This window comes from Entelurus aequoreus, linkage group LG18 (assembly GCF_033978785.1).
Source record: "Entelurus aequoreus isolate RoL-2023_Sb linkage group LG18, RoL_Eaeq_v1.1, whole genome shotgun sequence".
Classification (NCBI taxonomy): Eukaryota; Metazoa; Chordata; class Actinopteri; order Syngnathiformes; family Syngnathidae; genus Entelurus; species Entelurus aequoreus.
In genome coordinates, this window is record NC_084748.1 from 5,356,511 (window position 1) to 5,376,099 (window position 19,589).

At 38.5% G+C, this 19,589-nt stretch overlaps 2 protein-coding genes across 4 annotated transcripts in view; one reads left to right on the plus strand and one right to left on the minus strand.

Annotated features, from left to right (window-relative positions):
* Nucleotides 1–9,438, plus strand: part of ltv1 (LTV1 ribosome biogenesis factor) — a 23,031-nt gene extending 13,593 nt beyond the window's left edge. For both annotated transcript variants that reach the window (XM_062026009.1, XM_062026008.1), the window contains 5 exons: nt 1–89; nt 147–277; nt 4,096–4,148; nt 4,218–4,418; nt 9,187–9,438. The exon at nt 1–89 is cut by the window's left edge and continues 39 nt beyond it. In XM_062026009.1, the coding sequence (XP_061881993.1) occupies nt 1–89; nt 147–277; nt 4,096–4,148; nt 4,218–4,418; nt 9,187–9,300 (588 nt within the window). In that variant the 3' untranslated portion in view covers nt 9,301–9,438. The remainder of the gene's footprint in view (nt 90–146; nt 278–4,095; nt 4,149–4,217; nt 4,419–9,186) is intronic.
* A 1,850-nt stretch (nt 9,439–11,288) lies between these two features.
* On the minus strand, nt 11,289–19,253 carry ifngr1 (interferon gamma receptor 1). Of its 2 annotated transcripts, none has more exons than XM_062026011.1 (7): nt 19,101–19,253; nt 14,200–14,311; nt 13,950–14,140; nt 13,734–13,882; nt 13,483–13,651; nt 11,815–11,945; nt 11,289–11,747 (listed from the first exon to the last, which is right to left on the minus strand). In XM_062026011.1, exons 1-7 carry the CDS (start codon nt 19,165–19,167, stop codon nt 11,415–11,417), a joined length of 1,152 nt encoding a protein of 383 aa, XP_061881995.1. In that variant the 5' UTR covers nt 19,168–19,253; the 3' UTR covers nt 11,289–11,414. The 2 variants fall into 2 exon arrangements, with proteins under 2 accessions (XP_061881995.1, XP_061881994.1); XM_062026010.1 differs by having other exon boundaries at nt 13,716–13,882.
* Nucleotides 19,254–19,589: the final 336 nt, after the last annotated feature.

Sequence of the window (19,589 nt, forward strand, 5' to 3'; positions counted from 1 at the left end):
GACAACGCCGAGCTGGAAGGATTCATCCAGCCGGACAGCGCTCGCCTGGAGGAAGTCCTCAAGGACTACTTTGTCCAGAAAGCCAAAGAGTGAGTCAAGAAGTCCTGCGGAGACGCCGCGTCTCTCTGACCTTCTCTCTGCTGCAGCTATTTGAGGCCCGACGACTTGGGCCCCAAAGAACTTCCTGTCCTGCAGGAGGAGGGCGATGACGAGGAGGAGATGGAGACCTTGGTCATCTCGGCGCCAGAAGACAAGTGGGACTGCGAGACCATCATCAGTGAGTACACCGGCGTCTCCTTCCACTCCACAGTTGTCAGGTTCAAACACTGATGACCTCTATTAAAGGCCTACTGAAAGCCACTACTACCAACCACGCAGTCTGATAGTTTATATATCAATGATGGAATCTTAACATTGCAACACATGCCAATACGGCCGGGTTAACTTATAAAGTGCAATTTTAAAATTCCCGCCACACTTCCGGTTGAAAAACTCCTTTGGATATGATTTATGCGCGTGACGTCACAAAATCAACGGAAGTGGTTGGACCCCATCGGACCCGATAGAAAAACCTCTTGTTTTCTTCGACAAAATTCCACAGTATTCTGGACATCTGTGTTGGTGAATCTTTTGCAATTTGTTTAATGAACAATGGAGGCTGCAAAGAAGAACTTTGTAGGTGGGATGGATCGGTGTCTTAGCGGCTAAGTACAATACTTACAGCAACACAACAAGGACTACTTACCCTTATAGCAGACACCTAGCCGATGCTTGCCGCCAAACCCACGGATGAAGTCCTTCGTCGCGCCGTTGATCGCTGGAACGCAGGTGAGCACGGCTGTTGATGGGAAGATGAGGGCTGGCTGGCGTAGGTGGAGCGCTAATGTTTTATCATAGTTCTGTGAGGTCCGGTTGCTAAGTTGCTAAATTAGCCTTAGCGTCGTTAGCAACAGCATTGTTAAGCCTTACCAGGCTGAGAATTTTTAACCGTGTAGTTACATGTACATGGTTTAATAGTATTGTTGGTCTTCTGTCTATCCTTCCAGTCGGGTTTATTTATTTTGTTTCTATCTTCATTTGAGAACGATGCTATCACGTTAGCTCAGTAGCTAAGTGTGTCACCGATGTATTGTCTTGGAGATAAAAGTCACTTTAAATGTCCATTTCGCGTGCTCGACTCTCATTTTCAAGAGGATATAGTATCCGAGGTGGTTTACAATACAAATCCGTGATCCACAATAGAAAAAGGAGAGAGTGTGGAATCCAATGAGCCAGCTTGTACCTAAGTTACGGTCAGAGCGAAAAAAGATACGTCCATCACTGCCTCTCAAGTCCTTCACTGTAACGTTCCTCATCTACGAATCTTTCATCCTCGCTCTAATTAATGGGGTAATCGTCACTTTCTTGGTCCGAATCTCTCTCGCTCCATTGTAAACAATGGGGAATTGTGAGGAATACTAGCTCCTGTGACGTCACGCTACTTCCGGTACAGGCAAGGCTTTTTTTTATCAGCGAGCAAAAGTTGCGAACTTTATCGTCGATTTTCTCTACTAAATCCTTTCAGCAAAAATATGGCAATATCGCGAAATGATCAAGTATGACACATAGAATGGATCTGCTATTCCCGTTTAAATAAAAAAAAATCATTTCAGTAGGCCTTTAAACAGACGAGCGGCAAGGAATCATGCAGAGACAGAGTTCAATTTGGCTCAATTGAGGAGACACGTTTTTTGGGCTGTACTCGAGTTCCAGATCCAAACTAGGCTCTAAAAGTCCAGCCCACGTGCTTCCTCTATTTATTTGGGAGGTTACATCATGAGGGAAGGGGGTAATCTCCACAGCTCCAGTTACACACAATATATGATTATACAAAAATGCAAATGTACTGACAGTGGTGATATCGCCTTGTCTCTGCTCTGTCTGCGTCACGGTACTCGATGTTCGGCCTTGGCAGTCAGCAGGCCGATTCTGGAAAGAAACACTGATACGAGACTGGCTTGCAATCTTTTGGATTGCCAGCTTTGCACAGACAAAAGAAAAATAAAATTTCAGCACAATTGATAATAACTGTAGCAACGGCCCTTAAGCATAAGAGTTGTGTGATAATATATACATGATTATTCTAATTATGTACCGTATTTTTCGGAGTATAAGTCGCTCCGGGCGCACCGGAGTATAAGTCGCATTTTTTGGGGAAATGTATTTGATAAAAGCCAACACCAAGAATAGACATTTGAAAGGCAATTTCAAATAAATCAAGAATAGTGAACAACAGGCTGAATAAGTGTAAGTTATATGAGGCATAAATAACCAACTGAGAAGGTGCCTGGTATGTTAACGTAACATATTATGGTAAGAGTCATTCAAATAACTATAACATATAGAACATGCTATACGTTTACCAAACAATCTGTCACTCCTAATCGCTAAATCCCATGAAATCTTATACGTCTAGTCTCTTATGTGGATGAGATCAATAATATTATTTTGATATTTTACGCTAATGTGTTAATCATTTCACACATAAGTCGCTCCTGAGTATAAGTCGCACCCCCGGCCAAACTATGAAAAAAAACTGCGACTTATAGTCCGAAAAATACGGTATACAAAAATGCAAATGTGCTGATAGTCGTGATATCGCCTTGTCTCTGCTCTGTCTGCGTCACGGTACTCGATGTTCGGCCTTGGCAGTCAGCAGGCCGATTCTGGAAAGAAACACTGATACGAGACTGGCTTGCAATCTTTTGGATTGCCAGCTTTGCACAGACAAAAGAAAAATACAATTTCAGCACAATTGATAACAACTATAGCAACGGCCCTTAAGCATAAGAGTTAGGGCAGCGAATCTTTGGGTGTCCTACGATTCGATTCAATATCGATTCTTGGGGTCACGATTCGATTATAAATCTATTTTTTCGTTTCAACACGATTCTCGATTCAAAAACGGTATTTTTCCGATTGAAAAGGATTGTCTATTCATTGAATACATAGATTTCAGCAGGATCTACCCCAGTCTGCTGACATGCAAGCAGAGTAGTAGATTTTTGTAAAAAGCTTTTATAATTGTAAAGGACAATGTTTTATCAACTGATTGCAATAATGTAAATTTGTTTTAACTATTAAATTAACCAAAAATATGACTTATTTTATCTTTGTGAAAATATTGGACACAGTGTGTTGTCAAGCTTATGAGATGCGATGCAAGTGTAAGCCACTGTGACACTATTGTTCATTTTTATTTTAATTTATAAATGTCTAATGATAATGTCAATGAGGGATTTTTAATCACTGCTATGTTGAAATTGTAACTAATATTGATACTGTTGTTGATAATATTCATTTTTGTTTCACTACTTTTGGTTTGTTCTGTGTGGTGTTTGTGTCTCCTCTCAATTGCTCTGTTTATTGCACTTCTGAGTGTTGCTGGGTCGGGTTTGCTTTTGGAATTGGATTGCATTGTTATGGTATTGCTGTGTATTGTTTTGTTGGATTGATTAATCCAAAAAATAAAAAAAACAGATTATTGAAAAATGAGAATCGATACTGAATCGTACAACGTGAGGATGGCGATTTGAATTCGGATCGATTTTTTCCCACATTCCTAATTAGAGTTGCATTTTTCAGCCAGATGCCTTAGTCGCGTAACTTGGTACTTGACACATGCTAGCTGTTAGCGTGCTAGCTGCTACCATGCTAACGTTAGTATGTTAGCATTCCTGAAATTTTTGGTCGTGGTTTAGGGCATCGACTCGCGTGAACCCTGAGTTGCGCGAGGGCCCGTTCAAACGCCACTCACCGTTTTTATTTTTATTTTTACTAAAGAAAAAAGTATTTATGGTCGACAAAATTAAAGTGAGATCCAGAAGGGGAATTTCTCTAAAAAAAAAAAAAAAATTCCGTTTATGTTGGGGTGTTGTTGACTTTATCATCATCATCTAAGCAGTGACATACTTACTGTAATTACTCGCAATTTACTGATACTACATTTTCACTTCCAAAACGATATCAGCAGGAATCATACGTACTCGTGATATTTAGTTCGAAAAGGTTTGATCAAGTTCTATGTGCACATTATCTACCTGTGCTCTCCCGCAGGCACCTACTCCAACATCTACAACAGACCCAAAGTCATCCAGCTTCCCCCGAAGGTAACCCAGCCGCCCGACGGGAGGTCCGGCATCCGATTGGACGTGAGCGTGTCCCTCGCTGCTCCGCAGGTGAAGCCCATCCGAGTGTCCGCCAGGACGGGCGTCCCCCTGGACGTCCTCCCCGCCAGAGAGCCCAGCGCCAAGCAGGTGGAGCGCATGAGCCGGATCAACGACTCGGACCTGCCCCGGGTCTCCACTCAGCCCCGCCTCAAAGACGAGAGCACGGACGAGAGAAAAGCCCGGAAGCAGGCCATCAAGGAAGAGCGCAAGGTGACAAATACAGTGGAACCTCCATTTAAACGTTTGTATAGTGAAGCAATGTGAATGAATATAATAGGTTCCATGTACAAACCCCGTTTCCATATGAGTTGGGAAATGGTGTTAGATGTAAATATAAACGGAATACAATGATTTGCAAATCCTTTTCAACCCATATTCAGTTGAATGCACTACAAAGACAACATATTTGATGTTCAAACTCATAAACTTTATTTATTTTTTGCAAATAATAATTAACTTAGAATTTATTGGCTGCAACACGTGCCAAAGTAGTTGGGAAAGGGCATGTTCACCACTGTGTTACATGGCCTTTCCTTTTAACAACACTCAGTAAAGGTTTGGGAACTGAGGAGACACATTTTTGAAGCTTCTCAGGTGGAATTCTTTCCCATTCTTGCTTGATGTACAGCTTAAGTTGTTCACCAGTCCGGGGGTCTCCCAGGTGCTATTTTAGGCTTCACACATTTTCAATGGGAGACAGGTCTGGACTACAGGCAGGCCAGTCTAGTACCCGCACTCTTTTACTATGAAGCCACGTTGTTGTAACACGTGGCTTGGCATTGTCTTGCTGAAATAAGCAGGGGCGTCCATGGTAACGTTGCTTGGGTGGCAACATATGTTGCTCCAAAACCTGTATGTACACTACCGTTCAAAAGTTTGGGGTCACCCAAACAATTTAGTGGAATAGCCTTCATTTCTAAGAACAAGAATAGACTGTCGAGTTTCAGATGAAAGTTCTCTTTTTCTGGCCATTTTGAGCGTTTAATTGACCCCACAAATGTGATGCTCCAGAAACTCAATCTGCTCAAAGGAAGGTCAGTTTTGTAGCTTCTGTAACGAGCTAAACTGTTTTCAGATGTGTGAACATGATTACACAAGGGTTTTTTAATAATCAATTAGCCTTCTGAGCCAATGAGCAAACACATTGTACCATTAGAACACTGGAGTGATAGTTGCTGAAAATGGGCCTCTATACACCTATGTAGATATTGCACCAAAAACCAGACATTTGCAGCTAGAATAGTCATTTACCACATTAGCAATGTATAGAGTGTATTTCTTTAAAGTTAAGACTAGTTTAAAGTTATCTTCATTGAAAAGTACAGTGCTTTTCCTTCAAAAATAAGGACATTTCAATGTGACCCCAAACTTTTGAACGGTAGTGTACCTTTCAGCATTAATGGTGCCTTCACAGATGTGTAAGTTACCCATGTCTTGGGCACTAATACACCCCCATACCATCACACATGCTGCCTTTTACACTTTGCGCCTAGAACAATCCGGATGGTTCTTTTCCTCTTTGGTCCGGAGGACACGACGTCCACAGTTTCCAAAAACAATTTGAAATGTGGACTCGTCCGACCACAGAACACTTTTCCACTTTGCATCAGTCCATCTTAGATGAGCTCGGGCCCAGCGAAGCCGACGGCGTTTCTGGGTGTTGTTGATAAATGGTTTTCGCCTTGCATAGGAGAGTTTTAACTTGCACTTACAGATGTAGCGACCAACTGTAGTTACTGACAGTGGGTTTCTGAAGTGTTCCTGAGCCCATGTGGTGATATCCTTTACACACGGATGTCGCTTGTTGATGCAGTACAGCCTGAGGGATGGAAGGTCACGGGCTTAGCTGCTTACATGCAGTGATTTCTCCAGATTCTCTGAACCCTTTGATGATATTACGGACCGTAGATGGTGAAATCCCTAAATTCCTTGCAATAGCTGGTTGTGAAAGGTTTTTCTTAAACTGTTCAACAATTTGCTGATGCATTTGTTGACAAAGTGGTGACCCTCGCCCATCCTTGTTTGTGAATGACTGAGCATTTCATGGAATCTACTTTTATACCCAATCATGGCACCCACCTGTTCCCAATTTGCCTGCACACCTGTGGGATGTTCCAAATAAGTGTTTGATGAGCATTCCTCAACTTTATCAGTATTTATTGCCACCTTTCCCAACTTCTTTGTCACGTGTTGCTGGCATCAAATTCTAAAGGTAATGATTATTTTCAAAAAAAAATGTTTTTATCAGTTTGAACATCAAATATGTTGTCTTTGTAGCATATTCAATTGAATATGGGTTGAAAATGATTTGCAAATCATTGTATTCCGTTTATATTTACATCTAACACAATTTCCCAACTCATATAGAAACGGGGTTTGTATATATATGTATGTGTATATATTAGGGATGTCCGATAATGGCTTTTTGCCGATATCCGATATGCCGATATTGTTCAACTCTTTAATTCCCGATATCAACCGATATCAACCGATATATACAGTCGTGGAATTAACACATTATTATGCCTAATTTGGACAACCAGGTATGGTGAAGATAAGGTACTTTTTAAAAAAATGAATAAAATAAAATAAGATAAATAAATTAAAAACATTTTCTTGAATAAAAAAGACAGTAAAACAATATAAAAACAGTTACATAGAAACTAGTAATTAATGAAAATTTGTAAAATTAACTGTTAAAGGTTAGTATTATTAGTGGACCAGCAGCACGCACAATCATGTGTGCTTACGGACTGTATCCCTTGCAGACTGTATTGATATATATTGATATATAACGTAGGAACCAGAATATTAATAACAGAAAGAAACAACCCTTTTGTGTGAATGAGTGTAAATGGGGTGGGTTGGTGCACTAATTGTAAGTGTATCTTGTGTTTTTTATGTGGATTTAATAAAAAAAACAAAAAAACGATACTGATAATAAAAAAAACGATACCGATAATTTCCGATATTACATTTTAACGCATTTATCGGCCGATAATATCGGCAGACCGATATTATCGGACATCTCTAGTATATATGTATATGTATGTATATATGTGTGTATGTATGTATATATATATATATATTAGGGCTGCAACTAACGATTAATTTGATAATCGATATTAATCTGTCGATTATTACTTCGATTAATCGATTAATAATCGGATAAAAGAGACAAACTACATTCTATCCTATCCAGTATTTTATTGGAAAAAACCAGCATACTGGCAGCATACTTATTTTGATTATTGTTTCTCAGCTGTTTGTAAATGTTGCAGTTTATAAATAAAGGTTTAGTTTAAAAAAATAAAAAATTATTACAAAAATAATTTAAAAAAAACTTTGCGGATGTGCATAGCATAGATCCAACGAATCGATGACTAAATTAATCGGCAACTATTTTAATAATCGATTTAATCGATTAGTTGTTGCAGCCCTAATATGTGTGTGTGTATATATATATATATATATATATATATATATATATATATATATATATATATATATATATATATATATATATATATATATATATATATATTAGGGCTGCAACTAACGATTAATTTGATAATCGATATTAATCTGTCGATTATTACTTCGATTAACCAATTAATAATCGGATAAAAGAGACCAACTACATTTCTATCCTATCCAGTATTTTATTGAAAAAACCAGCATACTGGCACCATACTTATTTTGATTATTGTTTCTCAGCTGTTTGTAAATGTTGCAGTTTATAAATAAAGGTTTAGTTAAAAAAAAAAAAAATTATTACAAAAATAATTAAAAAAAACTTTGCGGATGTGCATAGCATAGATCCAACGAATCGATGACTAAATTAATCGGCAACTATTTTAATAATCAATTTATCGATTAGTTGTTGCAGCCCTAATATGTATATATATATATATATATATATATATATATATATATATATATATATATATATATATATATATATATATATATATATATATATATATATATATATATATACATATTAGGGCTGCAACAACTAATCGATAAATTTGATAATCGATATTAATCTGTCGATTATTACTTCGATTAACCAATTAATAATCGGATAAAAGAGACCAACTACATTTCTATCCTATCCAGTATTTTATTGAAAAAACCAGCATACTGGCACCATACTTATTTTGATTATTGTTTCTCAGCTGTTTGTAAATGTTGCAGTTTATAAATAAAGGTTTAGTTAAAAAAAAAAAAAATTATTACAAAAATAATAATAATTAAAAAAAAAACTTTGCGGATGCGCATAGCATAGATCCAACGAATCGATGACTAAATTAATCGGCAACTATTTTAATAATCGATTTAATCGATTAGTTGTTGCAGCCCTAATATATATATATATATATATATATATATATATATATATATATATATATATATATATATATATATATATATATATATATATATATATATATACACATATTAGGGCTGCAACTAACGATTAATTTGATAATCGATATTAATCTGTCGATTATTACTTCGATTAACCAATTAATAATCGGATAAAAGAGACCAACTACATTTCTATCCTATCCAGTATTTTATTGAAAAAAAACCAGCATACTGGCACCATACTTATTTTGATTATTGTTTCTCAGCTGTTTGTACATGTTGCAGTTTATAAATAGAGGTTTAGTTAAAAAATAAATAAAATAAAATAAAAACCTCTGCGCATGCGCATAGCATAGACCCAACGAATCGATGACTAAATTAATCGGCAACTATTTTAATAATCGATTAGTTGTTGCAGCCCTAATATATATAATGTATGCCACATTTTTTTGGACACACCACATTCAATGAGTTTTCTTTATTTTCATGACTACAAACAAAAAACAGTTAAAAGTTTCAAAAAAAATGACAGAATAAAATCAGTGTTGCAATTGGTTCCATTTCCTGTTCTATGGTTATGGTCACATGGTGTGTGTGTGCGCAGGAGAGGCGAGTGGAGAAGAAGGCCAACCAGATGGCGTTCAAGGAGGAGAAGGTGCGCCAGGAGAAGCAGATGTTGAACCTGAGGAACAACGTCCAAGGTCTCAAGCTGTCCTAAGACGTCTCAGATCTGGTACAAAAAAAACCAAAAAAAAACCTGCACCACTTTTGACCGCACGGGCAAGAACTGTAGAAACTCGTGGCGGTGGTGGTGTGGCTGCTGAGCACACCAGCATAATAAAAACCCTCATTTTATTCACTTTTACGCGATCGTATCTCCTGCTAATGCTGCCTGTTTTTCCGGTTGCCCGGTTGCCGCGGCAACGTTGCATCACGGAGGCGTTGGGCCCATTCATGGCACATTCCAGGACGGGGAGAGGTGACTTCAGGAAACAAACAACATGTCTGACGACACAAACACACCGAGTCCAGACCTCAGCCTTTTGATTGATTGAAACTTGTATTAGTAGATTGCACAGTACAGCACATATTTATTAGTAGATTGCACAGTGAAGTACATATTCCGTACAATTGACCACTAAATGGTAACACCCCAATAAGTTTTTCAACTTGTTTAAGTCGGGGTCCACTTAAATTGGTTGATTATATAGAGATATCATCATAATACAGTCATCACACAAGTTAATCATCAGACTATATACATTAAATTATTTACATTATTTATAATTTACTGAGGTTTACACCTGTAAAATTAGCTATAAAAAAGTAAACATGCTAATGTTAGCGTATATTGTGTATACTCGTTAAATTAGCAACAACAAAAAAATCTAGCATATTAAAATGCTAACTGTAATGTGCATCAAGTACCAAAATATATTGCTCTGGGGTATGTACCTATAAAAAAAAAATTGAATGCTAGCCTGCTAATGTTAGCATGCATCAAGTACCAAAATATATTGCTCTGGGGTATGTACCTAAAAAAATGTTTTAAATGCTAGCCTGCTAATGTTAGCATGCATCAAGTACCAAAATAAGAGTGAAGTGTACACCTGTAAAATTAGCTATAAAAAAGTAAACATGCTAATGTTAGCGTGCTAAACGGTATCATTCGTGTTTGTCGCTGAGGTGTATACTCGTTAAATTAGCTATAAAAAAATCTAGCATGTTAAAATGCTAACTGTAACGTGCATCAAGTAGCAAAATGTATTGCTCTGGGGTATGTACATACTTTTTTTTAAAAATGCTAGCCTGCTAATGTTAGCATGCATCAAGTACCAAAAATAAGAGTGATGTGAATACCTACAAAATAAAAAAACAATTTAAAAAAAGAAGGATACTAACATTAGCATGCTAACAGGCATCATTCATCAAGCAACAAAATGTTTGACGCCGAGGTGTACACCTGTTATATTAGCTGACAAAAATCTAGCATGCTAAAATTGTAACTGTAACTAGCGTCAAGTACCAAAATATATTACTCTGGGGTGTGTACCTGAATGAATGTTTAACATGTTAGCGTGCATCAAAGTACCAAAATAAGACTTAGCTGTAGACCTACAAAAAGCAAACATGCTAACATTAGCATGCTAGCAGGCATCATTAGTCAAGCAACAAAATGTTTGATGCTAAGGTGTATACCTGTTATATTAGCTGACGAAAATCTAGCATGCTAAAATTGTAACTGTAACTAGCGTCAAGTACCAAAATGTATTACTCTGGGGTGTGTACCTGAATGAATGTTTAACATGTTAGCGTGCATCAAAGTACCAAAATAAGACTTAGCTGTAGACCTACAAAAAGCAAACATGCTAACATAAGCATGCTAACAGGCATCATTCATGAAGCAACAAAATGTTTGATGCTAAGGTGTATACCTGTTATATTAGCTGACAAAAATCTAGCATGCTAAAATTGTAACTGTAACTAGCGTCAAGTACCAAAATGTATTACTCTGGGGTGTGTACCTGAATGAATGTTTAACATGTTAGCGTGCATCAAAGTACCAAAATAAGACTTAGCTGTAGACCTACAAAAAGCAAACATGCTAACATTAGCATGCTAGCAGGCATCATTAGTCAAGCAACAAAATGCTTGACGCTGAGGTGTAAACCTGCAAATTTAGCAAAAGAGCTAAAACATGATTGTGCTAAAACATGATCTACTAGCGCCTGGGCTGCACCCCGGTCTTAAGACTTCGATGAACACAGCCGTCCAAGTGACAGACGCCATTTTGAGTCCCTCTCAACTGTCCACACCACGGACCTCTGCCTGCTACGACTCCATGTAACCCAAGGCAGTGTCTCCGTCACCCAGGTCCACAACCACATGTGGCTGGTTGTACGGAGAGAACTGTGTCTCCTCCTCGTCCTCTTCCTCGTCCTCTTCCTCGTCCTCCTCCGGCTCCGGCTCCAGCGCCAGCTCCGGCTCAGCCGGTTCCGGCTTCGTCTCCTCCGGAGGGATGAAAATGTTCGTTGTGGTTGAATTACCCGAGGAGCCGTCGTCACTCCGGGAGATCAAGCTGACTCTTTCTACGTCCGAGACGATGTCGATCACGCGGTCGAAGTCCATGTTGCACTCGCCTTTGGACTTGACGTGGCCCGGTTGCTGCGAGTCAACGAACAAAGGGGTTAGTCTTTATAGGTGTGTCCGTGTCCCCGTACGGATGTCCTACCAGACTGTTTGGAATATCTTCTTTGCCGCCCGTCATGGTCCACGCCTTCACCCGCCAGATGACGAGGGCGATCACAGTGAGGAGGACGATGAAAAGCACCAGGAAGAGAATAAGCGTCGTCGTCTCTAAACCTGACACACACACACGGTTAGCCACAGTTAGCAAGACAGCGCTAACAAACTGTCAGGTTCAAACACTGATGACATCTATTAAACAGACAAGAAGCAAGGAATTAAACAGAGACAGATCAGTGTCAGAGCTTGGTCCGCATTGCCGGCAGTAAGTCGGACACGTTTCCAGTGAGGGTTGGACTCCGCCGAGGCTGCCCTTTGCCATCAATTCTGTTCATAACTTTTATGGACAGAATTTTTAGGCGCAGTCAAGGCCTTGGGGGGATCCGGTTTGGTGGCTGCAGGATTAGGTCTCTGCTTTTTGCAAATGATGTGGTCCTGATGGCTTCATCTGGCCAGGATCTTCAGCTCTCGCTGGATCGGTTCACAGCCGAGTGCGAAGCGACTGGGATGAGAATCAGCACCTCCAAGTCCGAGTCCATGGTTCTCGCCCGGAAAAGGGTGGAGTGCCATCTCCGGGTTGGGGAGGAGATCTTCCCCCAAGTGGAGGAGTTCAAGTGCCTCGGAGTCTTGTTCACGAGTGAGGGAAGAGTGGATGGTGAGATCGACAGGCGGGTCGGTGCGGCGTCTTCAGTAATGCGGACGCTGTATCGATCCGTTGTGGTGAAGAAGGAGCTGAGCCGGAAGGCAAAGCTCTCAATTTACCGGTCGATCTACGTTCCCATCCTCACCTATGGTCATGAGCTTTGGGTTATGACCGAAAGGACAAGATCACGGGTACAAGCGGCCCAAATGAGTTTCCTCCGCCGGGTGGCGGGGCTCTCCCTTAGAGATAGGGTGAGAAGCTCTGCCATCCGGGAGGAGCTCAAGGTAAAGCCGCTGCTCCTCCACATGGAGAGGAGCCAGATGAGGTGGTTCGGGCATCTGGTCAGGATGCCATCCAAACGCCTCCCTAGGGAGGTGTTTAGGGCACGTCCGACCGGTAGGAGGCCACGGGGAAGACCCAGGACACATTGGGAAGACTATGTCTCCCGGATTCCCCGGGAAGAGCTGGACGAAGTAGCTGGGGAGAGGAATGTCTGGGCTTCCCTGCTTGGGGGGTCAGGTCCTGCTTTTCTCCGCTTTGTAGATCTCGGGTCAAGACAAAATCTTCCTGTGGATTACAATCATACTTGCCAACCTTGAGACCTCTGAATTCGGGAGATGTGGGCGGGGTTGAAGGGGTTATAGATAAACCTATGGATAACGGAGACATATATAATAGTCTCCTTTTCAGGTGAGAGAGGACGCTAAAGGCGTTGCCTTTAAGACACGCCCCCAATATTGAGAAATTTGTGAGAATGGTTGCCCCGGGAGATATTCGGGAGGGGCACTGAAATTCGGGAGTCTCCCGGGAAAATCGGGAGGGTTGGCAAGTATGATTACAATAGATCAAAGAAACCGACACCTTCATGTCGCTTCCCATCCTACACAGTGGAGTTTTACAAGCCCTTTGATTGGTAAGATCAAAGACAGCTTTTGGCTGCTCGCCGGGAACTCATGGCACCACAAAGTTTTGTGATAACAATTATACAATTATTCTGACACAAACCCTCACCATCAGGCTGGAGCAGACAGACCGGCGCCGTCTGTCGGAACTCGATCGGTCGTCTAGCGTTGTCGCTTATGGTCCCGTTCAGCTTGACACATTGGTCCACTCCGTCCGGGAAGTCCACGTCCACCCTGCACGTCTCCTGATCCGCCTGACAGGACCCTTTGACGTCTCCCTGAGGCGGACAGGAAACGTCTCGTCAGTTTTGCTACTTTGACGGACCAGCAACCAAGATTTACCAAAGAGGGTTTCCTCACGCCGACTAAAGACACAATGAAGTCCAAGAATAGGTTGTCCCTCCAGTTGAGCCGCCGCAGTTGCGGGTGGTGGCGAAGCGGATTCCGGAAACTCACTAGGGTTCTTGAGTCGTGCGTCCTCACGTCCACTCGAGGGAAGTCCAGCTTGCCTGCGGACAAGCAGCGGGACGGTCGCACAGGATTTAAGTCTCACGCGGGGACGTAGCGGTCACTCACAAATCACGTCCACCATCTTCACGTTGTTGAAACTAAAGGTGGCGGACACGCTGGGGGAACGGTGCGCCCCCCGCGCTGCAGTCAGCGTGACGTAGTGGACGTCCATGGCGGTGTCCAGCGAGTCCCACACCAGGGCGCTCAGGTTGTCGTACCTGTGCGCCGTGGTCTCGTACTCCAGGTGGCGCCCGCCGCTGCCGGAAGACACAGGTTGGACACCAGACCCGACCAGCACTAGAAGGATGGTTCTCACCTGCCCGAGTGTCCCACCTCCACCAGGAATAGCGTCTCGTCTTGATCGTAGTCCCAGGTCACGCTGACCCGCGCGTCGTCACACGCCACCGTCACCTTGGTGGGCGGAGCCACTGCACAAGAAGCACGTCAGTGTTCATTTGGGGAATGTTCTCAACTCCTGTTTCCACACTAGCGTCTCATCCAGCAGCTAGTTCTAGAACGCTGGTCTTCTACAGGGTGGTCGGGAAACCCTTGGTTGATTAGACTTTATTTGAAATTTTTTTGGTATTTCAAATGTATTTTTGAAATATTTCATTTTATTTTAGCGCTCCAGCTACCTGCTAGCAATTAGTGCACTAGTTGCCAGCTAGCAATTAACCTGCCAGGTGTCAGCTAAAGATGAATGTGTTCATTGTTAGTTAGCGATTAGCGCAATAATTCTCAGCTAGTGGTTAACGCTCTAGTAACCTACTAGCAATCAGGGTCGCAAACTGTCAGTTAAAGATTAGCACACCACTTTTCAGCTAGCGATTAGCACGCCTGTTGTGAGCTGGCGATTAGCGTGACAGTTGTCAGCTAGCAATTAGTGCATCAGTTGCCAGCTTTCAGTAGCGGCACATGCGGCCAGCTAATTTTCAGGTAGCGGGTGTACGCTCCAGTAACCTGCTAGCAGCTGTTGTAAGCTATCTAGCGATTAGCGCACCGGTTGTCAGCAGTTGCCGGCTCCCATTAGCGGCGCAAGCTGCCAGCTAGTATTTAACCTGCCAGGTGTCAGCTGAAGATTGGCACGCCATTTGTCAGGTAGCGATTAGCGCGATAATTCCCTGCTAGTGATTAACACTCTGGTAACTTGCTAGCAATTAGGGTCGCAAACTGCCTGCTAGCAAATGACCTAAAGGTGATAGTTAGCGATTAGCGCGATAATTGTCAGCTAGTGGTTAACACTCTAGTAACCGGCCAGCAATTAGAGTCGCAAACTGTCAGTTAAAGATGAGCACACCAGTTGTCAGCTAGCGATTAGCGCACCTGTTGCAAGCTGGCAATTAGCGTGGCAGTTGTCAGCTAGCAATTAGTGCAACAGTTGCCAGCTTTCATTAGCGGCGCATGCGGCCAGCTAATTTTCAGGTAGCGGGTGTACGCTCCAGTAACCTTTTAGCAGCCGTTGTCAGCTATCTAGCGATTAGCGCACCCGTTGTCAGCAGGCTATTAGCACTGCCAGCTAGTATTTAACCTGCCAGGTGTCAGCTGAAGATTGGCACGCCATTTGTCAGGTAGCGATTAGCGCGATAATTATTTGTTAGTGATCAACACTCTGGTAACCTGCTAGCAATTAGGGTCGCAAACTGCCTGCTAGCAAATGACATAAAGGTGTTAGTTAGCGATGAGCGCGATAATTGTCAGCTTGTGGTTAACACTCTAGTAACTGGCTAGCAATTAGGGTCGCAAACTGTCAGTTAAAGATGAGCACACCAGTTGTCAGCTAGCAATTAGTGCATCAGTTGCCAGCTTTCATTAGCAGCGCATGCGGCCAGCTAATTTTCAGGTAGCGGGTGTACGCTCCAGTAACCTTTCAGCAGCCGTTATCAGCTATCTAGCGATTAGCGCACCCGTTGTCAGCAGGCTATTAGCACTGCCAGCTAGTATTTAACCTGCCAGGTGTCAGCTGAAGATTGGCACGCCATTTGTCAGGTAGCGATTAGCGCAATAATTCTCTGCTAGTGATTAACACTCTGGTAACCTGCTAGCAATTAGAGTCACAAACTGCCTGCTAGCAAATGACCTAAAGGTGTTAGTTAGCGATTAGCGTGATAATTGTCAGCTCGTGGTGAACACTCTAGTAACTGGCTAGCAATTAGAGTCGCAAACTGTCAGTTAAAGATGAGTACACCAGTTGTCAGCTAGCGATTAGCGCACCTGTTGTGAGCTGGCGATTAGCGTGGCAGTTGTCAACCAGCAATGATAATAATAATGGATGGATGGATGGACATAATATTAATAAGAATTACAACATAGCATAGTCAAAATAACCTTAACAATATAAAGATAGCAATAATAACGTAATAACATACCAATATTAATAAAAATAACAATAGTAATATAATATAGTTACAATAACACTAATAAAACAAAACTAATACAAATAATTCATAACATTGATAATAACCATAATAATTATTACATAACATCGATAAAAATGTAATTAAAAAAAACCATAATATTAATAAGAATAATGTAGCATTAATAGTAATAACAACCTTAATATGAGGGCAATAATAATAAAAATAGCAAGAGAATAGTAATATAGTTATAACAATAATAGTTAAAGAATTTATAATAAAAAATAATTCATAATATTAACCATAATAATTACATGATAGCTAACACAACATAAAGATATAATCATAACATTACAAATACTATACCAACAATAATAAAAAAAAAAAATGGTAATATAATATAGTTATAATAATAGTAATACTAATACAAATATTTCATAACATTAATAAAAATACAATAACATCATATTAACCACAACATACTAGTAATATAATAGTTATATTATATATTGTATTATAGTTATATTATATATGTATTTAAAAAAAAAAAGCAATATGTTTGCACAATAACAAGACAAAGATGAACCTAATGAGCATGTTAGGGTCATTTTACCATTATCCATCCATCCATTTTCTACTGCTTGTCCCTTTCGGGGTCACGGGGTAACATTAATACCAATACAATGTCAAACAAAATAATTCACAACATTAATAATAACCATAAATAAAACATAACACAAAATTAATAACAATATAAATAGTAACACTAACAATAATAAAATAACAATGATAACATAATAGTAGTATAATATAGTTATAATAACTTTAATACTAATGAAATTAATACAATAATTCATAACATTAATAACCATAATATTCATATCGTAAAAATACAATAATATCACATTTACCACAACCTAATAGTAATATAATATAGTTATATTAACATTAATACCAATACAATGTATAACAAAATAATTAATAATATTAATAACCATAATAATTAAAACATAACACAACATTAATAACAATATAAATAGTAATACTAACAATAAAATAACAATGATAATAACAAAATAGTAGTATAATATAGTTATAATAGCATTAATACTAATTAAATTAATAATACAATTCATAACATTAATAACCATAATAATCATAACGTAAAATTAATAAAAATACAATACTAATAATATAAATAATACCCGATTGTAGCTGAGATAGGCTCCAGCGACCCCAAAAGGGAATAAGCGGTAGAAAATGGAAGGATGGAACTAACAATAATAATAAAATAACATAATAGTAACATAACATATTTATAACATTAATAATAAAATATAACATCCATAATAATCATAACATTAATAAAAATATAATATAAATAATAATACTAACAATAATAAAATAACAATGATAATAACATAATAGTAGTATAATACAATTATCATAACATTAATACTACTGAAATTAACAAAATAATTCATAATATTAATAATCATAACATAACATTAATAAAAACACAATAATATAAATAATACTAAATATAATAATAAAATAACATAATATAAATAATAAAAAACATAGTATAATATAGTTTTAACAACACTAATAATAAACATTCATAACATCATAATAATCGTAGCATTAATACAAATATAATATGAATATAATAATATAAATAATACTAACAATAAAAAACAACATAATATATACAACAATAAGAACATAATAGTAATATAACAATAGTTATAACATTAATACTAATAACATTGATCATGAAAAATTCATAACATCCTCCATAGTAATCATAACATTAATACTATAATAATAAAAATAATACTAACAATAATGAAATAACAATGATGATAACATAATAGTAGTATAATAGTTATAACATTAATACTACTGAAATTAATAAAATAATTCATAATATTAATAATCATAACATAACATTAATAAAAACACAATAATATAAATAATACTAACCATAATAATAAAATAATATAATATAAATAATAAAAAACATAATATAATATAGTTATAACAACACTAATAATAAACATTCATAACATAATAATCGTAACATTAATACAAATATAATATGAATATAATAACAATATAAATAATAATAACAATAAAAACAACATAATATATACAACAATAAGAACATAATAGTAATATAACAATAGTTATAACATTAATCATAAAAAATTCATAACATCCTCCATAGTAATCATAACATGAATACTAATATAATAAAAACAATACTAACAATAATAAAATAAAAACATAATAGTAACATAACATAGTTAAAATATTAATACTAATAACATTAATCATAAAAAAAATCATAACATCCTCCATAGTAATCATAACATTAATACTAATATAATATGAACATAATAACAATAATAATAACATCAATAACAACATAGATAACATAGTTAAAATATTAATAACATCCATAATAATAATAACATGAATAAAAATATAATAATACTGACAACAATAATATAAATAAGACTACTTGTCAGGGCACAAAGAACATGATGAGTGTTTGTAAGGTGCGGTCTGTACCTTGAACGTCTGAATCATGACGAACTTAGCGTGACAAAACTCCGACACGAGTTGTGCCATCAATTGATTAACGTGGACTTAAACTAGTTGAACAACTTCTTGGGGTTTTACCATTTAGTGGTCGGAATATGTAATTACTAATACAAGTCTCAATCAATCAATCAAAAAGGAGCGAGAGTCGAGTGGGCTTAGAAGCAGAAGCTCCACTAAAGGAGCGGAGAAGGTAAAAAGTGCGTGTCCGCGTGTCTCGGAGACGCCGTGAGGCAAAGAAGAAGAAATAACTGACCTGGCTGAGTGGACACCGCGGTGACCCACAGCAGCAGCAGGGCCGTGAACGCACCACCCGTCCCCATGCCTCATTAGATCCGTCAGTCGAGTAAACTGCGGACACGCTGACCGCCTACCTTTTACCTGACGGAGCGGAAGTTACCTGCCGACGTCAGACTGCCTTTCAAATTAAAAGTGGAATGTAGAAAAACCGGAAGGGACAAACCGAACACGAGCGTCACGATCAGATACGTTAGAAAAACAACAACACGATTCGTAACAATAACTCTTCCTAATACATAACCATTTATAATATCGTTGTTAGTTTTAACAGGCATTATTACCTTGTTTATAGTGAGGTTAATATGTCATTTCTTTCATCGATGAAAAAATATTAGGACATGCATGTATGTCCTATATGTAGATGTTTATATATATATATATATATATATATATATATATATATATATATATTAGGGATGTCCGATAATGGCTTTTTGCCGATATC